The sequence below is a fragment of the Halichoerus grypus genome, chromosome 11 (genome assembly GCF_964656455.1).
Source record: "Halichoerus grypus chromosome 11, mHalGry1.hap1.1, whole genome shotgun sequence".
NCBI lineage: Eukaryota > Metazoa > Chordata > Mammalia > Carnivora > Phocidae > Halichoerus > Halichoerus grypus.
Window position 1 is genome coordinate 92,317,049 of NC_135722.1, and position 22,516 is coordinate 92,339,564.

The 22,516-nt window shown below is 39.2% G+C and overlaps 1 protein-coding gene across 10 annotated transcripts in view; it reads right to left on the minus strand.

Annotated features, from left to right (window-relative positions):
- Positions 1–22,516, minus strand: part of VWA5A (von Willebrand factor A domain containing 5A) — a 33,463-nt gene that overhangs the window by 5,821 nt on the left and 5,126 nt on the right. For 6 of the 10 annotated variants that reach the window (XM_078058820.1, XM_078058824.1, XM_078058823.1 and 3 more), the window contains 10 exons: positions 19,615–19,787; positions 19,265–19,353; positions 18,914–19,058; positions 18,381–18,460; positions 10,644–10,758; positions 9,797–9,961; positions 9,416–9,516; positions 8,877–9,130; positions 5,722–5,859; positions 236–366 (listed from right to left, as the gene is read on the minus strand). In XM_078058820.1, the coding sequence (XP_077914946.1) occupies positions 236–366; positions 5,722–5,859; positions 8,877–9,130; positions 9,416–9,516; positions 9,797–9,961; positions 10,644–10,758; positions 18,381–18,460; positions 18,914–19,058; positions 19,265–19,353; positions 19,615–19,787 (1,391 nt within the window). Of the gene's footprint in view, positions 1–235; positions 367–5,537; positions 5,667–5,721; positions 5,860–8,876; positions 9,131–9,415; positions 9,517–9,796; positions 9,962–10,643; positions 10,759–18,380; positions 18,461–18,913; positions 19,059–19,264; positions 19,354–19,614; positions 19,788–22,516 lie in introns of those variants that run through there. The other 4 variants (XM_036081741.2, XM_078058826.1, XM_078058825.1 and 1 more) reach the window with 4 other exon arrangements.

Sequence of the window (22,516 nt, forward strand, 5' to 3'; positions counted from 1 at the left end):
GCAGGGAGTCTGCTTCTCCCTCTGACCCTCCCCCATCTCATGCTCAATCTCTCTCTGTCTCATTCTCTCTCTCAAATAAATAAATAAAATCTTTAAAAAAAAAAAAAAGAAATTAATTTAGTTTATGGCCTCTTCTATTCTCCTTTCTCAAATAAATAATGATTCACCCAAATCTCATTCCTGACCCCAACCCCTCAAAAACATGCATCCTCCTTTTTTCTTCTCTGAATCTTACCTTGACAGGGACTGCAGCCAGTAAGTCTTCCAAACTTTTACCTAGGATCCCAGCCAGATTTTCATCCAGATACCAGGAACCATCTGCATTCTGGAGGGAAATCAGCTGCACAAGATGATTATCTCCAAAGACTTTGGGGAAGGAAAAAAGAGAGGATGAGAAATTAGGGAGCTACTGACCCCTTAGCATACCTGAGAAAGACAGATCTGACTTCAGAAATAGGCTATCGCAAGAGTGAAGAGTGAAGCAGATCCTACCAAGACACTTGTTTAGTCCTTCGTCTGTTTTCTCTGTGACAATGTAGGCCACCTGAGTGGTACACTAACTCTAGGGGTGCTACACTTAAAAATTTAGCAATAAGAAAATGATAATGCTGCTTAAAGTTTTATCCAGTCCTATTAATGGGCCTGAAAACTTGACATATATTAAAGAATTCTAGACCAATATAGCTTGAATTTTAATTTTAAAAAATTTCAAAAGAAAACCAAAAGAACAGAACAGATCAACAAAACTAGGAGCTGGTTCTTTGAAAGAATTAACAAGATTAATAAACCCCTGGCCAGACTTAACAAAAAGAAAAGAGACAGGACCCAAATCAACAAAATCATGAATGAAAGAGGAGAGATCACAACCAACACCAAAGAAATACAAACAATGATAAGAACATATTATGAGCAACTATATGCCAGCAAATTAGATAATCTGGAAGAAATGGATGCATTCCTAGAGATGTATCAACTACCAAAACTGAACCAGGAAGAAATAGAAAACCTGAACAGACCTATAACCACTAAGGAAATTGAAGCAGTCATCAAAAATCTCCCAACAAACAAAAGCCCAGGGCCAGATGGCTTCCCAGGGGAATTCTACCAAACATTGAAAGAAGAATTAATACCTATTCTTCTGAAGCTGTTCCAAAAACCAGAAATGGAAGGAAAACTTCCAAACTCATTTTATAAGGCCACCATTACCTTGATCCCAAAACCAGAAAAAGACCACATCAAGAAGGAGAATTACAGACCAATATCCTTGATGAACATGGATGCAAAAATTCTCACCAAAATACTAGCCAATAGGATCCAACAGTACATTAAAAGGATTATTCACTACGACCAAGTGGAATTTATCCCTGGGCTGCAAGGTTGGTTCAACATCCGCAAATCACTCAATGGGATACAACACATTAATAAAAGAAAAAACAAGAACCATATGATCCTCTCAACAGATGCAGAAAAAGCATTTGACAAAGTACAGCATCCTTTCTTTTTTTTTTAGTATCTTTTAGTCTAATTTTTTATTGTTATGTTAATCACCATACATTACATCATTAGTTTAGATGTAGTGTTCCATGATGCATTGTTTGTGCATAACACCCAGTGCTCCACGCAGAACGTGCCCTCTTTAATACCCATCACCAGGCTAACCCATCCTCCCACCCCTCTCCCCTCTAGAACCCTCAGTTTGTTTTTCAGAGTCCATCGTCTCTCATGGTTCGTGTCCCCCTCCGATTCCCCCCCCTTCATTCTTCCCCTCCTGCTATCTTCTTTTTTTTTTTCTTAACATATATTGTATTATTTGTTTCAGAGATTCAACAGTCTTGCACAATTCACAGTGCTTACCAGAGCACATACCCTCCCCAGTGTCTATCACCCAGTCATCCCATCCCTCCCACCCCACCCCCCACTCCAGCAACCCTCAGTATGTTTCCTGATATTAGGAATTCCTCATATCAGTGAGGTCATATGATACATGTCTTTCTCTGACTGACTTATTTCGCTCAGCATAATACCCTCCAGTTCCATCCACGTTGTTGCAAATGGCAAGATCTCATTCCTTTTGATGGCTGCATAATATTCCACTGTATATATATACCACATCTTCTTTATTCATTCATAGTACAGCATCCTTTCTTGATCAAAACTCTTCAGAGTGCAGGGATAGAGGGTACATACCTCAATATCATAAAAGCCATTTATGAAAAACCTACAGCGAATATCATTCTCAATAGGGAAAAACTGAGAGCTTTCCCCCTAACGTCAGGAACACGGCAGGGATGTCCACTATCACCACTGCTATTCAACATAGTCCTAGAAGTCCTAGCCACAGCAATCAGACAACAAAAAGAAATCAAAGGCATCCGAATTGGCAAAGAAGAAGTCAAACTCTCACTCCTTGCAGATGATATGATACGCTATGTGGAAAACCCAAAAGACTCCACCCCAAAACTGCTAGAACTCATACAGGAATTCAGTCAAGTGGCAGGATATAAAATCAATGCACAGAAATCTGTTACATTTCTATACACCAACAACAAGACAGAAGAAAGAGAAATTAAGGAGTCGATCCCATTTACAATTGCACCCAAAATCATAATACACCTAGGAATAAATCTAACCAAAGAGGCAAAGAATCTGTACTCAGGAAACTATAAAATACTCATGAAAGAAATTGAGGAAGACACAAAGAAATGGAAAAATGTTCCATGCTCATGGATTGGAAGAACAAATATTGTGAAGATGTCAATGCTACCTAGAGCAATCTACACATTCAATGCAATCCCTATCAAAATACCATCTACTTTTTCCAAAGAGATGGAACAAACAATCCTAAAATTTGTATGGAACCAGAAAAGACCCCGAATAGCCAGAGGAATGTTGAAAAAGAAAAGCAAAGCTGGCGGCATCACAATTCCGGACTTCCAGCTCTATTACAAAGCTGTCATCATCAAGACAGTATGGTACTGGCACAAAAACAGACACATATGTCAATGGAACAGAAATGGATGGATAAATAAATCAATGGAACAGAGAGCCCAGAAATGGACCCTCAACTCTATGGTCAACTAATCTTCAACAAAGCAGGAAAGAATGTCCAGTGGAAAAAAGTCTCTTCAACAAATGGTGTTGGGAAAGTTGGACAGCCACATGCAGAAGAATGAAACTGGACCATTTCCTTACACCACACACAAAAATAGACTCCAAATGGTTGAAAGACCTCAATGTGAGACAGGAGTCCATCAAAATCCTAAAGGAGAACACAGGCAACAACCTCTTCGACCTCAGCCGCAGCAACTTCTTTCTAGAAACATCACCAAATGCAAGGGAAGCAAGGGCAAAAATGAACTATTGGGACTTCATCAAGATAAAAAGCTTTTGCACAGCAAAGGAAACAGTCAACAAAACCAAAAGACAACCGACAGAATGGGAGAAGATATTTGCAAATGACATTATCAGATAAAGGGCTAGTATCCAAAATCTATAAAGAACTTCTTAAACTCAACACCCAAAGAACAAACAATCCAATCAAGAAATGGGCAGAAGATATGAACAGACATTTTTCCAAAGAAGACATGCAAATGGCCAACAGACACATGAAAAAGTGCTCAACATCGCTCGGCATCAGGGAAATCCAAATCAAAACCTCAATGAGATACTACCTCACACCAGTCAGAATGGCTAAAATTAACAAGTCAGGAAATGACAGATGTTGGCGGGGATGCGGAGAAAGGGGAACCCTCCTACACTGTTGGTGGGAATGCAAGCTGGTGCAGCCACTCTGGAAAACAGCATGGAGGTTCCTCAAAAAGTTGAAAATAGAGTTACCATACGATCCAGCAACTGCACTACTGGGTATTTACCCCAAAGATACAAATGTAGGGACCCGAAGGGGTACGTGCACCCCGATGTTTATAGCAGCAATGTCCACAACAGCCAAACTGTGGAAAGAGCCAAGAGGTCCATCGACAGATGAATGGATAAAGAAGAAGTGGTATATATATACAATGGAATATTATGCAGCCATCAAAAGGAATGAGATCTTGCCATTTACAACGACAGGGATGGAACTGGAGGGTATTAGGCTGAGCGAAATAAGTCAATCAGAGAAAGACATGTATCATATGGCCTCACTGATATGAGGAATTCTTAATCTCAGGAAACAAACTGAGGGTTGCTAGAGTGGTGGGGGGTGGGAGGGATGGGGTGGCGGGGTGATAGACATTGGGCAGGTATGTGCTATGGTAAGCGCTGTGAATTGTGTAAGACTGTTGAATCTCAGATCTGTACCTCTGAAACAAATAATACATTATATGTTAAAAAAAAAAAAAGAAGAAAAAGAAGATAGCAGGAGGGGAAAAATGAAGGGGGGAAAATCGGAGGGGGAGATGAATCATGTGAGACTATGGACTCCGAAAAACAAACTGAGGGTTCTAGAGGGGAGGTGGGTGGGGGGATAGGTTAGCCTGGTGATGGGTATTAAAGAGGGCACGTTCTGCATGGAGCACTGGGTGTCATATGCAAACAATGAATCATGGAACACTACATCAAAAACTAATGATGTAATGTATGGTGATTAACATAACATAATTAAAAAAAAATAGAAGTAGTTGCTAATTAGTTCACAAGAACCAGAAGCTTAACACTCCTGGGTAATTTTTCTCTCTACTCTGTTAAGAGGCTTTGTAAGAGAGAAAGGTTGAAGCTGGAATATTCCAAGTTGGGAAGGCCTAGGGAACTAACAAAAAGCGAGAAGCTACTCTGTGACTAACATTAAGAATTTTCTCATGATAACCCTGTAACGTGAGTAGTTGTGCAGCTGAGGGAGAAGTGACTTAATTTACCTAAAACTCCACAGTAATTGGGAAAACAGAGATCTGACTCCACCTGAGACCTTGAAGCCGTCTCTTTAACTAGCAACCTAAAGAGAATGAATAAGTAGAGGGTAAATGGCAAATAAGATGTATAAACGATTAAACAACTGTATACCACAAACTCTTGCTACAAAGATTAGAGACTAGAAAGAAGTTGCCTTTAAGCCAATTTTAGTAGAAAAGGTACTTCTTGGTGACAAAATGTACTTTGACTCAATATGTCATGTATATGAGAAGCCCAGCTTTTGGAACACAAGGTAATGACCAAGAATACCCTTTGGTGACAGAACGGAAGTCATTAGCCAGCATCAGGAAGATCTCTTTTCAAACCCAACTTGTAAAAGGCTGACCAGTGCAGCAGGTGGCCCAAACAGGGTGGCAGCAGAGTTCTGCAGGGGGAGGCCCCCAGCCTGCTGAGATGGCAATGTTTAAGCAGGGCTTGACCCAGACTCTGCTGGCTACGTTTCAGGGTCCTATACCATAGACTAATCTAAGGCTGACCCTGGCAAACATAGAGACTGGACAAATCTCACCCTCTGCCTGACACTTTTCAAACAGATTACCTCCTAGCTAGAGAAAGCCAAAGGAAGTAGAGCGTGGAAGATTAGTTCGTCGGTCCCACAGATCAGAGAAGAGAACTGAGGCCCATCTCACCTGTACAATGAGTTTCAAAGTTGGTCCTATTGGTGGGAAAATGAGCCCTTTCCATCTGAGGAGAGGCCTTTGGGAGAAACATGCGTTTCTTCTTTAGTCTATGACCAAGAGCATGGGGTTTGTCTAGTCCTACACAGGTGAGAGACAAACATGGGTGAGAAAAAGTCCCCGGAAAGATGCTTACCTAGAGCGCACAGGTCCTTGCTAACCATGGGCTTACAGGGTTTGCAACCATCCTGCTGATCTGGCACACCCACATAACGACTGGTCCGTGTGGGCTGAGATGCAGGGAAAAAGTAGGAGGACTTGGCATTTGGAAGAGCTGAAAAACACCAGTACAGACATTAAGACTGAGGCTCCTCTGCTCTCTGCTATTGGCAAAGGGCCCTGAGAATGTGGGACTCCATGTCTGCCTCAGCCACCACATTTACTGAGCATTTTTTTCTTCTCCCATGAGCCCACCTCCTACATACACCCTCACCACCTGAGCCCTTCCTACTGCGTCCTCTGGAACCCTTGATACCTGACAATGATCTTTCCTGCATCTTTCCTTTCATTACAGGAGGCTTTTTCCAACTACTTGTCTTAACTTAAAAACTAATTTTTTTCTTCCAAAAACTGTTCTCCCTCTATCCCTCTCACAGGGTGCTCTCTCAAGGTACTACATAGCCCAAGTACCCAGGTTTGGAAGGTGGGATTGGCAACCTCTTCAGTCCCAATTGTGGCATCCAGCTCATTACCGCTCCACCCTCACCTGGATTGCCTTCCTCATATTCTTAATGCTATCAACCTCCAACCTCTCTGTCACTTCCCATTATTCACTAAAGTATCAGAATGCTAGTTTCTAGACTTGCGCTTCATTGCAAGGCCTGCCATCATCTGGAGAGATTTCGGTACCCTTGTAGATAACCTATCCAGCACCCTCATTCAAAGCTTCTTGACTTCCTCAAATCAAAGGGCTTCAGCTTCCATTCTATTTCAGTCACTCCCTCCCAAGCCAGAATCTCATTATCCAGCAAAACTGTTCCACCTGTCAAAAACAAATTGGGAGAAAACACACACACACACACACACACACACAATAATCTTACTTTTTAAATATGGTCTCCAATTTTTGCAGCCTTCTAACTCAGAGATCTGTCTTTTACCTGGCCTTTGACTTCATCTGGATCTCTCAGTCTGTGTCTCCTCTGCTTTTTCCCTACGATCCACTTCCTTCTGTCTTTAGTCTCTTTTCTATTTAGCTTCAATCCCAGGTCCCACACTTCACCACTCTCTTACCAGTCTCTCCAAGTATCTGATTTCCTTTTCATCACACCCATCTGGCAAAACCCCAACCTCGAAAATGAGTCAACACTCTGCCCCCTTTGTTCTTCCACCAAAGCTGCTGAGTCCTGCTGAAATGAATCACATGGGGTATGCTTCCCTTTGCTAGTTTAGTGCCACTAAAAAAGTCAAGGTATCAAAATTAAACTGGACCGTCAACACTCCCTGGCAAATGCCTTATTTCTCCCTGGGAATTTCACTCTCCAGTTGTCCATGGAGCTACTGCAAACCCTTTCCTCAAACCCTCTATTCTACCACTTCTTGTTTCATACTCATTAGTGAATTTTGCTGTCTCTTTCACTAAAACTATTGAAAACCTGGGGCGCCTGGGTGGCTCAGTTGTTAAGCATCTGCCTTCGGCTCAGGTCATGATCCCAGGGTCCTGGGATCGAGCCCTGCATCGGGCTCCCTGCTCAGCAGGAAGCCTGCTTCTCCCTCTCCCACTCCCCCTGCTTGTGTTCCCTCTCTCACTGTCAAATAAATAAATAAAATCTTTAAAAAAAAAAAAACTATTGAAAAAAACCTATCAGACAGAAACTCCAAGCTCTTGCCTCTCAGCCTGTGAACTAGAACCGAATCCTACCACCTTTCCTCCTCTTCCTGGCAACAGTGGGAGAGTGTCCTAATACTTGTCCTGTTACAGGCTAATCCTTCCACTGCTGCTCTGTGGGTCATCTTCTCTTCCTCAAACACCTGTTTCAATTAACTACCCTTTTCCCCTCCCCAAAAATGTCAACCCTCTCTGCTGACACTCTCCTACTGGTGTTACAACATCCTCAAGTCTCTCCCATTCTGAAATTTTAAAGAGATATAATAAACACACAAAAATCCACCTCAACTCTACAACTTCTATACATATCACTCTCTATTTATTCCCCTTTTCAGCTAAATGTTTATCAAAAGTGTCTATACGCTCATTTCCCACCTCTCTTTCTCTTTAACATTCTGTAATATGGATTCTTTCCCAATCTAAGCCAATGAAATTGCTCTTGATTACATTAACAAGAACTTCTTTGATAGCAACCCCATCATCCCCTTTCAAGTTTTTACTTTGACTTGTCTGCAGTATCTGATACTTTGGTAATTCCCTTTGTTATATCATAGTTTCCTTTGTTTTGAATATGCACTCATTTCTTTTCTTCCTACTTCATTCCTTTTTTATTCTGGTTTAAGGAATGCTCTGCTACCCATCCCTAGATACTGGGTTTTCTTCAGTGTTTCAATCTTATCCCCCTTTCATCTCACTCTATACCTGCCCCATGAATAATCTCAACTAGTCTCCTGATTTTAGTTATGACCTAGATGTTAAATATTGCCAGGTGTGTATCTTTATCCCTGAGCTCTCCTCTGAACACCAGCCCATCTATTTGTTTTTCTACTGGACATCTTCATGTGCATATTCCATAGGGATCTCAAGTTCAAAATACTCAAAAATAATTCAACATACCTTCTAAAATTGCTCCTATACTTTTGTTACTTTATTTAAATAAATGATACCATTATACACGCAGTTGTCTAAACAAAACTCTGGGCTCACCTTGAAGCCTGCCTCTACAACTCACATCACATATTCCCCTCCAGCCACAGAATCCTGCCCAGGAAATTTCTCCACCTGATGCTAACCTTTAAGCCCCTCATATCTCAAGCTTGCTTGGCTTTCACCTGGGACACCCATTCCCTAACACTCCCAGATCACTCCCATCAGCCATCTGTATAATCATTAACCATTGAATTATCAATAGGATCAGCTTCAGATTTAGACAGTTTGAATACTCAATGTTTATGTGCACTTTCTGTTTCACTTGTCCTTGTTTTTTTTTCCCTTGGATTATTTAAAATCTCCTTGCCTATGGCATATTTTCTAGTTCCCTAGAAAGGCACCACACCAGCCAGAAATCCTAGATGTGGAGAGATAGGGAAAAAAATTCAACGTCACAGGCTTTTACTTCAAATGATGTGTTTCGATATCCAGAGCCCCTTAATTTACATGAGTTCCAAGGGGGTAAAACTCACCACATCCATGGTATTGTGGCATCATTGAAGCTGCACCCAACAGAATTGGCCTTGGAACGTGCCTACAAGTCAGGGGCCCCTGAACTGGCTTGTTGACATTCTTGTTGACCGCAATGAAGGCTGTCTGGGAGCTTATGACTCCACAATCAATGCTGATTTTCAGCACATCTTTTTTATCTTTTGCTGGAGTATCCCTGAAGCCCATGTCCTTGGCCCGGAGAAAGGACTTGGCAGCAAGGCGGTGAATGGTGAAGCTAAAAGAGAATCATCCCCATGACTTAGGGAAGAGCATGCATGTGCCAGTTACTCAGGGCCCTCAGAAGTTAGCATTGGCAGAAAGAGGAAAATGCCAGATAAAGGAAGAGATAAGACTTGAATGGGTTAGAAAGGTAAAGTGATTGTAGGGACACAACTGAGCCCCCCAAATTAAGAGAAAGAAACCAACCCTCTCGATGATGGCAGAGAAAGAAAGAAAAAAAGAAAGAAAGGAAGGAAGGAAGAAAGAAAAAGAAAATAGCAAAGCAAAACAGAATTCTCACTTGTCATCGGGCTTGGGTTGTAGAGAAAATGTCACCCTATTCTCCAAACTCTTGCCCTGGAGTGTGTACTTGAGGTTGACTTCTCCTGTCGCCTCTGCTGGCTACAAAGTAGAGAAGAGTAGACATGATGGAAGGGAGAGGTCACGAAGAGAAAGGTCACAATTGAGGCCGCTCCCCAACCCAACACATTAAAATGTCTGACTAGGAACCAGGTAGCTCAGGAAATCAGAAACCTGAAATTATGGAGAAGGGGGTAGATTGGCTCCACCCGGCAAGTGTGATCTCTTGATGAGACTCCATCGGTTTTAAGAAAATTGTCCAGAGCAGAGTTTAGGGAAGTAGCTACTCTGATGACAGGAACAAACATGAATAGGAACTCACAGGCATGGTCCCACTCAAAAGGGCATAGACGATTAACCTCTGACCCTTATAGAGGACAGTCTGTTCTGGTGAAAGCATTTTCGCAGACAGGCCACGAGGCAAATCCCAGCTCACAGAAATATCCTCTACTGCAGGCTGTAGAGCACGTTTCAGGGCCCTAAGAGCCTGGTGGAGGAAAGAGAACAGAATAAGCACAAAATACAATAATAGCAATAATGACCACTGTTAGCTGAATATTTATTACGCACCAGATTCTATGCAACACAGTATATGCTATGTCTATTCCTTAATACTATACGAGGACATGGTAAGGGAGGATAAGGTAAAGGATAACATCACCCAAAAAAGAGGAACTTACAAGTATAAGCAGAGCTAGAAGATGCCTTCCCTTGTGTATACTAATCAAATGGAGTATCAACGTACCACCTCTACCAATCTACCAGACATACTACAATTGTTCCTTCTTGTTTTCTTTGTCTCATGTGCATGGAGGATAGGATATAGCCAACCAGAAGAGTTCCTCAAGCACACATCTAGAATCTCAATCATGACAGTCAAAATTCTCTGTTTCTCTATTTCTGGTTTTAAACACAAAGCCCTAACCTCTTCCAGCATCTTGTCTCTGGGCTTCCAACTAGTAGGACCAGATGCCATTTCTCCAGAAACTACAGTGGGCCCCTTTTACATAAGGCCCAAAGTAACCCCACTATGTATTATAGCCCAAGGTGTTATGGATATAAGAGTATGAATCCTGGTGTCAAGCTGTTGCTTCTGCCCTTGTGGCAATGTCCCCCCTGCTCCACACTCCTTCTGCATCACCCCTTCTGGACACAGGCCTGTCCCTCACCTTGGACTGCATCCTGTCCTTGCCTGTGATAAATTCTGAAGTGCCACCTGCCACCCGGGCAATGCCTTTTATTAGGCTGGTAGAGGCTCCTTCTCCAATACCAAAGGAGAAACATCTGCAATTATACAAGGAAAAGAGCTTAGAGACAGGCACTAAAGCGTGAAATTATAAAATTAATACATAGTAGTCAAGAATACATAGTCTACTTCCTTGACCAAAAGCATAATAGCTACAATTTGTTGAGCATATTCTATGTTTCAGGAGACCAAATGCCTTAAATTAATGATGCAGTTTAATCATTACAAGACTCCTATGAGGCAGGCTTATGCTTCGTTTTATGGGTATGAAACTGAAGCCCAGAGAATGTAAGAAATATGTCCAAGATCACACACCTACTAAATGGTAGAGATGACATTCGAATACTAATCTGCCTGACCATAAGATCCCATATATATATATATTATATATATATAATATATATATATATTACTGATTCTAGAAGCAGTATATCCTCATCAATTATTTTAATAATAATTTAATAATAAATCCAAAGAATGGGTTAATTGGACAGTGGCGAAGTGGTGAATTAGGACAAAATAGACACTATCATCAGTGCATGACTAACATTGTACTGGAACCGTATCCACCCTGGGAAGACCAGTCTTAAGGTGGGAAAGAGTTCTAACTGGAGAGTTCTCTCCCTGCCATAATCCGTGTGCACCAAGATTTTTAATCACAATTTGGTTTCCCAAATAGAACTGTCTATAAAAAGAATGTGTTGATAATACTAATACAAGCATTTTTAGAAGGCATGACAAGGAGACTTCTCATTGTAAATTAATACACTGGAATTTTTGGCTTATGTATCCGTCTCTTTTGAATTAGGTTAGTGTGAGTCATCATCCCCAATTCTAGTGATGTCAGCATCAGGATTAATATTCTAAACCTGAAGGGCTAAGAACTGAACTTCTAATATGGTAACCTACCTTTGACCATGCCCCCAGAGACCACAGCCTGCCAGCATCTTGATATTTATCACCTTCAAATTTCCAACACAATCTTGCAACTGAAGCCTACATTCCTTATGGCTTACTGAAGGGCATTTATGTGTATGTTTAAGTGTTTTATGTATAAAACTAAAGCTAAGAAATATTTATTGATGACTAACAATATGCTTAGAACTTACTTAAGTGCTTCTTGTGGGTGATAATAAAGAATACAATCATAATAAATGCAAAAAATTATATAGCACATATTTTGTGTCAAGCACAGTTCCTAATGCTTTACTTAGGTATACCCTTTGAACCCTCACAGTAAACCCATAAGGTTAAGTACTGCTATTATTCCCATTTTCAAATGAGGAAACTAAGACTTAGGGAGTTTAGTTGATTTATCCAAACAGCCAGCAAGCAGCAGAAGTAGAACTTAAATATATGATTTTGACTTAAAGTAGAATGACATAAGGACCCTCTGCTCACAGCAATGCCAAAAAGTTGTTTCAGCCAGTAGAGAACTGGAAAAGCCATATACAATATTCTTAATAATCTTTTTGAAAACATCAAATGGTTACCAAGACAAAAGGAATCTTTGGGCCACGACGTGGGAGAGGAGGGAGGCAAGAGAGATGAGCCTGGCATCTGGTATCCTGTTACCCCTTAAAGCTAGTGCCAAGTACAAAATGGATGGCTCAAAGCATGAAAAGCCAAGACTTGGACTTTCCAAAAAGAAGGTGCCCTTACAGACACCCCAGGTTTTTATAAAACAACCCTGTAGAACTACAGCCCAGAGGTAGAGGTGAATCTGAAATAAACCAGCCATCAAATGACTGAAGCTCATTTGACTCTAACTGGACTCAGATTATCTGCTTCTAGTCTAGCAACGCATCAGAAGCAAAGAGTACATCCTTGCAGAGGGAAGATAACATCGTCTAGAGGCTCAAAGAACTTCTACAACTTTTCATATAAAATATCTGACACTAATGAAGGAATAGAAAAATCCCCAAATATTGGGAAATTATACACTATACTTCTGAATAACATAGGCTTTAGAAAATCATAATGGTAATTAGAAAAATCTTCTTAAGTGGATGTCAATGGACACTGACAGATCCAGATTTAAGATTCAGATGTAGATATGCTTAAATTTAAGGATCTAAATACATATATTAGAAAAGAAAAAGAAGTCTCAAAATCAACTACCTAAGCATCCATCTCCAGAGGTTAGAAAAAGAACAGCCAATAAACCCAAAGAATTTAAAGGGAAATGAATATATATGGGGGCGAATTTAAAGGGAAATAATAAAGATGAGGGCAAATATTATTGATATAAAAAACTACCATAGAATAGACAGGATTTAAAAACCTCAAAAGTGCTGGTGCTCTGAAAAGATTATTAAAATTGACAAGCATTTAGGACAAGGAAAAAAACAGAGAAGACACAAATAACCAACATCAAGAATGAAAAGGTAATATATCACAGATTCTACAAAATTTAACAACAGCATAAAGCAATACAGCATAATTTTTTATGCAAAAAAATTGAAAATTTAGATAAAATATACAAACGCCCACAAAAAGCAAAACCATAGAGAAGTATGAATAGTTCATTTCAATGAAAGAGATTTAAAAACTTTCCCACAAAAAAGAAAGCCTCCTATCAACTTCTAGTAAACATTTAATAAAGAAAATCTTTCAGATAATAGAAAAATAGATGACTCTTCTCAGCTCATTTTATCATGCTGGCATAACATTGATTTCAAAACCTGACAAGAATATTATAAGAAAATACATGTCGATATTTCTCACAAAAATAGATTTAAAAATCCGAAACAGGTATTCGCCAACTGAATCCAAAAATACATTAAAAAGGTTAATACATCACCACTAATTTGGGTTTATTTCAGAAAGGCAAGATCTAGTCATTATAATTCACACTACTCATTATAATTCTAACACTAGTCACTATAATTCACACATTAAAAGAAAAAAGGATAAAATCATACACTTATCTCAATAGATACATAAAATGCATTTGATATAATTCCACAACCACTCATTGTTTTTGTAAAAAAAAAAGAGTAAAGAACTCTCAAAACAGAAATAAAATATCCTTAATCTGATAAAGGATATCTACAAAAAAAACCTATAGCCAACAATCACACTTATTTTTTTTTAAAGATTTTATTTATTTTGAGAGAGAGAGAGAGAGAAAGTGAGAGAGGGAACACAAGCAGGGGGAGTGGCAGGCAGAGGGAGAGCGAGAAGCAGTTCCCCGCTGAGCAGGGGGCCATCCCAGGACCCCGGGATCATGACTTGAGCCAAAGGTAGACACTTAACCCACTGAGCCACCCAGGCACTCAACAATCACATTTATTGATGCAGTGTCGAACATGTCCCCTCTGAAGGCCAAAATAAGATAAGAATGCTAGCTATGACCATATCTATTCAGGTTTGTACTAAAATTCTTTTCCAGGGCAATAGAGAAGGGAAGAAAAATAAATATGTAAGGACTGGAAAGGAAAAAAATAAGGCTGACATTATTTGCAAACATGATTATCCATAGAAAATCTACAAGAATCTACAAATATACTATTAGAATTAATATTTAAATAAGGCAAAGTCACTGAATAAAAAGTCAATGTAAATTTTAAAAGCTACTAGAATCAATTTCTACATGGAAATCAAGTGCCCGGTAAATAAAATGTTTCAAAAATACTATTTAAAATGGGGGGGGGGAAATCACCTAGGGAAAAAATCTAATAAAAAAGGCATGAAGACATCTACACAGAGAATTAGAAAACATTATAGAGAGATTTGGTGTGTATTGTTGGATTAAGGAAATGAGTATATTTACTAATTTTATGGGAAACCAGATTTTTCACCATGGAGGAAAGAAAACACAAATATGGAATAGAAGAAAAAAGAGAAAGAACATTATGTCATTACCTTGGAAGTAGGGGCATCAGTAAAAAAAAAAAAAAAATTAACATTCACCGGTTCAGTCTGCCAAAAATACCTACCATCAATAACAGCCCAGTAACAAAGAGTTACACCTAATACTCAAATATTAACTTCTATTAATCATTTTCACTAAAAAAAATGAAGCTTCTTGTAGAAATAGCTGGCTACAGGAACAGGAAAGTACAGGTGAGTCTGAAACTCTTTTTGTAAGAAAGAAAGAAATCTTCAAAAACCAAAGAGACACACAAAAAAAGACATAGGAGCAAGTGAAAAGCAGCCTCCACTGGCCAAATGTGGAATTTTGAGAATCTAAATGAAAAATGAAAGTAACAAATCTTAAAATATTGAAAAATAATGAAAAAATCCAAAAATATATTGATATAAGAAAAAGAAGGGAGGGAGGGAGAGAAGGAGGGGGAAGAGAAACTCTTCTTTACAGTAGGATGCCAACTAATCTGGAAAAGTTGACAGAATTTAAAAATCACTATTTATAACCACTGACAGTAATAACATTTGGACAATCATCATCAATGAATGCTGAATCTACTGACTAAATATTTGTCGAGAACAGGATGTTTACAAAATTTCAAAGTTATCTGTCAGGTACCAGCTTTAACAAAGCGGTCAAACTTATCACCAGGCCCAACATTACTTTTGGAATATTTCTTCCTGAAATATTTAATATTACCCCAAACATGAATTTAAATAGTCAAACAAACATAAATTGAGATTCTACAAAAATAACTAGCTAGTACTCTTTCAAGATATCAGCGTCATGAAAGATAATGAAAAGCTGAGGATCTCTCCCAGAGTAAAGAAGATTAAAAAAAACATAACAATGAAAATATTTGGTCTTCGATTTCCTCCTGGAACAAAAACAAAGACAAAAATCTACACAGGACATTATTAGAAAACTTGTTGGGGCGCCTGGGTGGCTCAATCCATTAAACATCCAGCTCTTGATTTTGGCTCAGGTCATGATCTCAGGGTCTTTGAAAGTGAGCCCTGTGTCAGACTCCATGCTCAGTGGGGAGTCTGCTTTTCTCCTTCTCCCTCTCCTTCTGCCCCTCCCCCCACTCATGCACTCTCTCCAGCCTCCCCCTCTCTAAAATAAAGAAGTAAATCTTTTTCAAAAATTTCTTAAAAAAAAAAGAAAACTTGGCAAATATAGCCAGCCTGTCTTTAGATAGTAATAGTATCATCTTGGGGCGCCTGGGTGGTTCAGTCGTTAAGCGTCTGCCTTCAACTCAGGTCGTGATCCCAGGGTCCTGGGATCGAGCCCCGTATTGGGCTCCCCGCTCAGCAGGAAGCCTCCTTCTCCCTCTCCCACTCCCCCTGCTTGTGTTCCCTCTTTCGATGTCTCTCTCTCTGTGTCAAATAAATAAACAAAATCTTAAAAAAAAAAAAAAGATAATAGTATCATCTCATTAAATACCCTGAATTTATTAGTTTTATTGTGGTTATTCATCAGGACGTCCTTGTTCTTAGAAGATGAGTGCATTATTATTTGCATATGAAGAATTACAGTATCTGTGGCTTGCTCTCAAATATTTCAGACCAAAAAAAATAGGTGAAGCAAATGTGGGAAAATGTTGACATCTGGTGGAAGAGTATATTGTTCTATTCTTACAACATCTCTATAGGTTTAAATTTTTTAAATAAAATATTGGAAGCACATATTAGAAGAACCAAGAAAGGCCTCAATATGGGGAGGGTATGTGCTATGGTGAGCACTGTGAATTATGTAAGACTGATGAATCACAGACCTGTACCCCTGAAACAAATAATACATTATATGTTAATAAAAAAAAGGCTTAAACAAACAGATGGACATACCATGTAAATAGACTAAAATACTCAATTTGGTAAATACTAAATTCTCCCAAAACTGATCTATAAAATCAATGCAATTCTCTTTTTTTAAGTGATCTCTATGCCCAACTTGGGGCTCAAACTCACAACCCCAAGATCAAGAGTTACATGCTCTACTGACTGAGCCACCCAGGTGCCCCTAAAGTTAATGCAATTCTAATCGATATCTCAACAACCTCCTTTTTAGGTAAAAATTGACAGGATAATTCTAAAATACAAATATAAAGAGTCATGAATAGCTGAGACAATCTTGAAAAAAAAACAAAGTTGAGTACTTACTCTATTGGAAATCAATATTTATCAGAAGGCTACATAAATTTATCTGGTATAGTTCTGGCACATGTCTAGATAAATAGACTAATGGAATGGAACAAAGGATCCAGAAATAATCAATACATGTGTAGATGCTTATTTGTGACAAAAATGACACTGTACATCAGGGAGGAAAGGACAAACTTTTCATTAAATGGTACAGGGTCAATTTGATATCAACATGAAGAGATGATGAAAATTGGCCCCTGCCTTCCACAATGCATAAAAATAAAATCCAGGCAAACTATACATCTAACTATAAAAGAAAAAATGATAAAACTTCTAGAAAATAACAAAAATAGCTCATGACTTTGGGTAGGGAAAGACTTTTTAACAGGACACAAAAAAACACTAACTGTAAAGGTAAAGACTAAAAAATTATATTACAATGAAGAAAAACTATTAATAGATATCATTCTGAGAGTGAAAAGAAAAGCTATAGAATAGGAAAAAATATATTTCCAGAACATATTAACAAAGTCCTTGTGTCTTGACCACAGACTGAACTAGAGATCAGTAAAAAAAGAAAGTCTAACAGAAAAAAAAAAAATAGGAGAGATTTGAAGGTACATCACAAAACAGGACATCCAACTGGTTAATAAATATGAAAAGGCACTCAACTCCATTAGTTACCAGGAAAATGCAAATTAAAACCATAACGAGATACCACTTTACACCTACAAAATTAGTTAAGGTTTATAAAGACAAACAATGCCAAATTTTGGATAGGAATCTGGGCAACTAGAACCCTCATACAATGCTGGTATGAATTAAATTAGTACAATAACTTGGAAAACTATCTGGCATTCCCAATAAATTCTACAACTATGTCAACGCAAAGAAATTTCGTGTGCATATATATATATATACATACACATATATATGAAATAAGTATGTATACATGCATATGTGTGTATGTGCAAAAAAAATACATATATAAGAATGCTAGGATATTCATAGAAGAATTATTTTTAGCAGCTAAACCAAAGTCGATCAGCAGTAGAATTAATAAATAAATTATGGAATAATCACCCTATGGAATACTACACACCAATAAAAATTAACCACAGCTCCATGCAAAATATGTATGAATATCCACATACTGCTGAGGGAAAGAAGATACACAGAAACAAAAACATATTGTATAACCCATTTATTTTTATTTAAAAACACAAATAAACCATGGTGTTATAAATTAGGAGAGCTATTTCCTTTGGAGAGGAAAAAGTTAGTAGTGATCGAAGTGATACAGTGATCAGCTGTATCCTTATGATTTGTGTAGCTTTATGTTTTACTTTGATAAAAATGTTTATAGTTTAAAAAACTGTCTTACTATTTAATTTTTGTTTCCATTCTGGTTTAGAAAGAATAAAGGGCAATGACTTTGTGGTGTTACTGATGTTATTTAGAAAATTACTTTTATCTTTTAGTGGAGAGGGGGAAAATGATATAGAAAAAAACTTGTCAGCTAGTAAAACTAAAACTCTTCAATCACTCTATCCTCCACAAGGAATGTCAACACTGGTACCATGTGGATTAGACTATAGGTGGCATTACCTGGATCAGTCACCCAGAAATCACGTCGTCTTCCTACCTGTGCCTCAGCCTGTTTCTCTTGACTTCGTTAATTATATTAAACGTGTCAGTAACTTCTCCATCTGTGAAGACAAAAAGCTGTCGAAGGAAAGAAGACATTCATCAAATCTCTGTGAAGATCATTTTTAAGATACCGGAATTCGCCCTTGGAAAAAGATCAACCATTTTGTTGCAGAGACTGATGCCTCCTCAGACTGGCATGAGGGCCCTAATTTTCCACGGTCACTTGCACCACGTTCTCACAAGGTTTGTTGGGCACCTGGGATTTTCCTCACCTCCCCCTTCTCGTCTCATCTAAGGCTTTTGTGGAACTCTGCAAAAGGAGCTCCATCACCCAGAGCCCACAGCACAGATCTAAGGAAGAAGAATTCTATTACATGCTTCTTGTCTTTTTCTCCTTACTATATGATAGAAGACTCTGAATTATATATCATATTTTAACAATCCTACAATGAAGCTCAGGGGTATGGATTTTTGAACAGAGATTTCATTCCCTCTGTCGCCTCATATCAGCTCTCTTCCAGTTCCTACCTGAAGGGGGTGGCCCGCAATGGAAGGTTCCCTGTAAATGATCTGGAGTGGTGTCAAGATTTCCGTGCCCCCCAGGTCAGCCTGCATAAGCTTAACTCTCCTCAGTGCCTCTTCCATGGTCTGCTGAGTGTATTGCACACTATTCCTGAGAAAAAAACAAACATGCCCAGTGACATGATAGCTGTTCAACATCATGCAGTACTAAGTCCCTGAATTGAGATGCCCCCACTGTAAACAACGTCACCTGAAATACCCACTGCCAAAGTCAACTGTGGAGTAACCCCCTTCAGCAATCTAGTCCTCTCTTTAAAGTATCTTTTTGGACTCTCAATGGGCTTTCTAGAAACTTACGGAAAGAATGCCTCATAGGAACTTCCAAATCCATAGACATTGAAATAACAGCCTATAGGCAAACTCTTCAGCAGCAAAAGCAGTGTTTCCTGAAGGAAGAGAGTACGGGGAGACAGTGAGAGAGGATCTTCTCAGACACACAGATGCTGTCAATCTAACTCTTGAGAGAGCGGACCTTCACCCACTTCATGAGTCCAGGCCCTTATAGCCCAAGGCTAGCCTCAGAGTGGTCATGGTAGATGTAGCTCAGATGGGGAACACACCCAAAGTACCAGATGGGCCCTAATTTAACTCCTGAGATTCATCCCCATTTGTGCATGTAACCAGAAAGAGAGAGGAACTAGTTTTACCTTGGCTGCCTCTATGCGCAGCTGAGATTTATCCTGTTTACTTATGGGGCATTGCATACTTCCTGAGCGGTCCATGAGGAAGACGAATTCTCCACAGATAACTGGTGACTGAGCTTCTGGGATATTTGGGTAGAAACACACCATCGCAGACGGATCTTTCATGAAACCATCTACTTAGAAAGGATAAGGACACTGTAATATGAAAAGGAACTCAAGAATACTAAAGACCTCAAGAATCAATGATAGTGAGTTAGATAGGGAGCTGAGAAGATCCGAATCTAAAACACTGATCTTCATACTGTGTCTGCTGGCAAAGGGTTTGAGGTGAGTTATAAACATAAAAGATATAGAAGCAGAAAAGATATGAAAGAGAAAAAAGAAGGTAGAGGTTACCAGGCACAAGCCATAATTAAAATATATAGTTGGATGCTAGCTTCCTAGCAGCTAGGTAAATTAGTGAAATGCATGAAGTTATAATGTTCCAGCATTTACCAGAAGAACTGAGCTAATTTCTTTGCAGAGACACCTTCCTTTCAAATCAATGGGAAATTTATCACATGGGTCCTTATTTAAGTCTTTAATTACACTTTTGAAAACATGATGTTCATGGGGAGTTCTTATGTTGACAATTTGTAAGAGCTGAGGGCATAGTGTCATACACACCAAGGAAAGTCCGTCTGCTTTGGGTATGAAACATCTCCAGAGCTAGGATGTGTGTTAGACTCTAATCGCATCACCCAAACAACACTATAGAGGAAACCATGGGAGTCTGGCCTTTGTTACCAAGTTGTCAAAGCTTTGATTTTATTTTGAGGAACAAGTGAAAACTGATGCAGGAATTGAAATGTTAGTATTGAGACAGAGATGGAATGAGAATGGCTGGGTTATATCCACTTGTTTTATAGTTCAGAAAATGTAAGTTAACAAAGAATGGAATTCCAATATCCTATTTTTATAAAGTGATTCAAGAATGATGAGTTTAAATTCTCAGTAGCCTTGGGATTCAGTATGCCTATAAGATGCGGCTCAGTTTAATCTCTTAACCCTCGGAAACCCCAATGACCAAACTGGCTTCCAAATAAAATGGGTGCAACTCAGCAAATATTTGCTTAAACACTGGTTCAAAGATAACTTCTAAAAAATCTAGATCTCTGGATACATGGTGGAAGAGCAGCGTTTTTTTAATAGGCAAGATAAATTCCCTTCCATTTTAAGACACAGCTGATTGTAATGGGATTGGTGCTAGACTGGTAAATCAGAAAGGGTGCCATGACAACGAAATAGGTACATATATCTAATATGTTTAGAACAATGCCAGATATACAAAATGCACTATCTAGGTATTTCTACTATAATTCCTTTGGCGTGGCTCAAGTTATTTTCACCTACATGAGTTTCTGCTTCCTCTTATTTATTTATTTATTTATTTATTTTTATTTTTTAAAGATTTTATTTATTTATTTGAGAGAGAGAATGAGAGAGAGAGAGAGCATGAGGGGGGGAGGGTCAGAGGGAGAAGCAGACTCCTCGCTGAGCAGGGAGCCCGATGCAGGACTCGATCCCGGGACTCCAGGATCATGACCTGAGCCGAAGGCAGCTGCTCAACCAACTGAGCCACCCAGGCGCCCTATTTATTTATTTTTAAAGATTTTATATATTTATTTGACAGAGACACAGCGAGAGAAGAAATACAAGGAGGAAGAGTGGGAGAGGGAGAAGCAGGCTTCCCGCGGAGCAGGGAGCCCCATGCGGGGCTTGATCCAGGACCCCGGGATCATGACCTAAGCCGAAAGCAGACGCTTAACAACTGAGCCATCCAGGCGCCCCTGCTTCTTCTTTTTAAATAAGACATTTCAAGCCCTAGCTCCTCAGCTTGCTAGCCTCAGTTTCTTCATCTGAAGAATCCAAGTAGTAATACCTGCCCCAAGATTATTTTAAGGGTTAAGTGATACCATACATTTAAGGAACTCATCCTAGAGCTTAACTCAGGTTAAACTCTTAATAACAATTTTAGAAAGTATTTATACTTTTTTTATTACTTTTATTAAATTATACATATAATTTTTAAAAAATCATGTTCTTAATATGGTTAAGTACATTCTAAGTTTAAAAAATACAAATTTTGTATTTTCATCATGGGAAACCCCCTCAAGGGGGGTTCATTTGGCAGAACTCTCAATGGTTTTAGTGAGTCAAGCTGCCAGTTGTTGTTTGCTTCTTTATATGGATGGGAACAGCAAGTCGTCTTGACCAGACAGATGGTCTGGAAAGCCAGATTTGAGCGGCCCTGCTAGAAGGGATTCACAAGATCATAAAGGCTACCCCCGATGTCCCCCTCTGGCCTGCAGAGCCCACCATAGGAACAGATGAGGCATTCTGCCAAGGGCCAAGGGAACTGCTTGGAAGGAAAGGAACTGAGATCTCAACTCATACCTTTTAAGATTCAGGATTATAAAACTTTCTGTGGTGGATTAAAATAATTCTGACTGAAGACCAGACCCCCACTACTGTGGGAGTATTTCATGGACACCCAAGGGGGAACCCACTAAAGGGAGAGGACAGAACCAATACAAAAGGACTCAACTAATGTACAGACAGAGCATGGAGCTTCACGGAAGAGAAGCTAGAGCAAACCTGGTTGAGGTTGGGAGCCCCTCTAAATGGCTTTAGCATGGACAGCTAGCCTGGAGGAAAAATGGCTGAACAAGTGAGGATAAACTAAGGAGCTCTTGGCAGCCTTGGCCAAACATGAACAGTGAGAGAGAAGAATGGCCTGTGGAGGGCCAACTGCAGGAAATTGTCTTCAAAGTGGTTGTAGTTACAGAAGGAAGAACCTAACCCAAGCTATAGCACTTTGACTATGACTGTCCCCAAACATCCTTCCATTCGACAAATGCGGAAA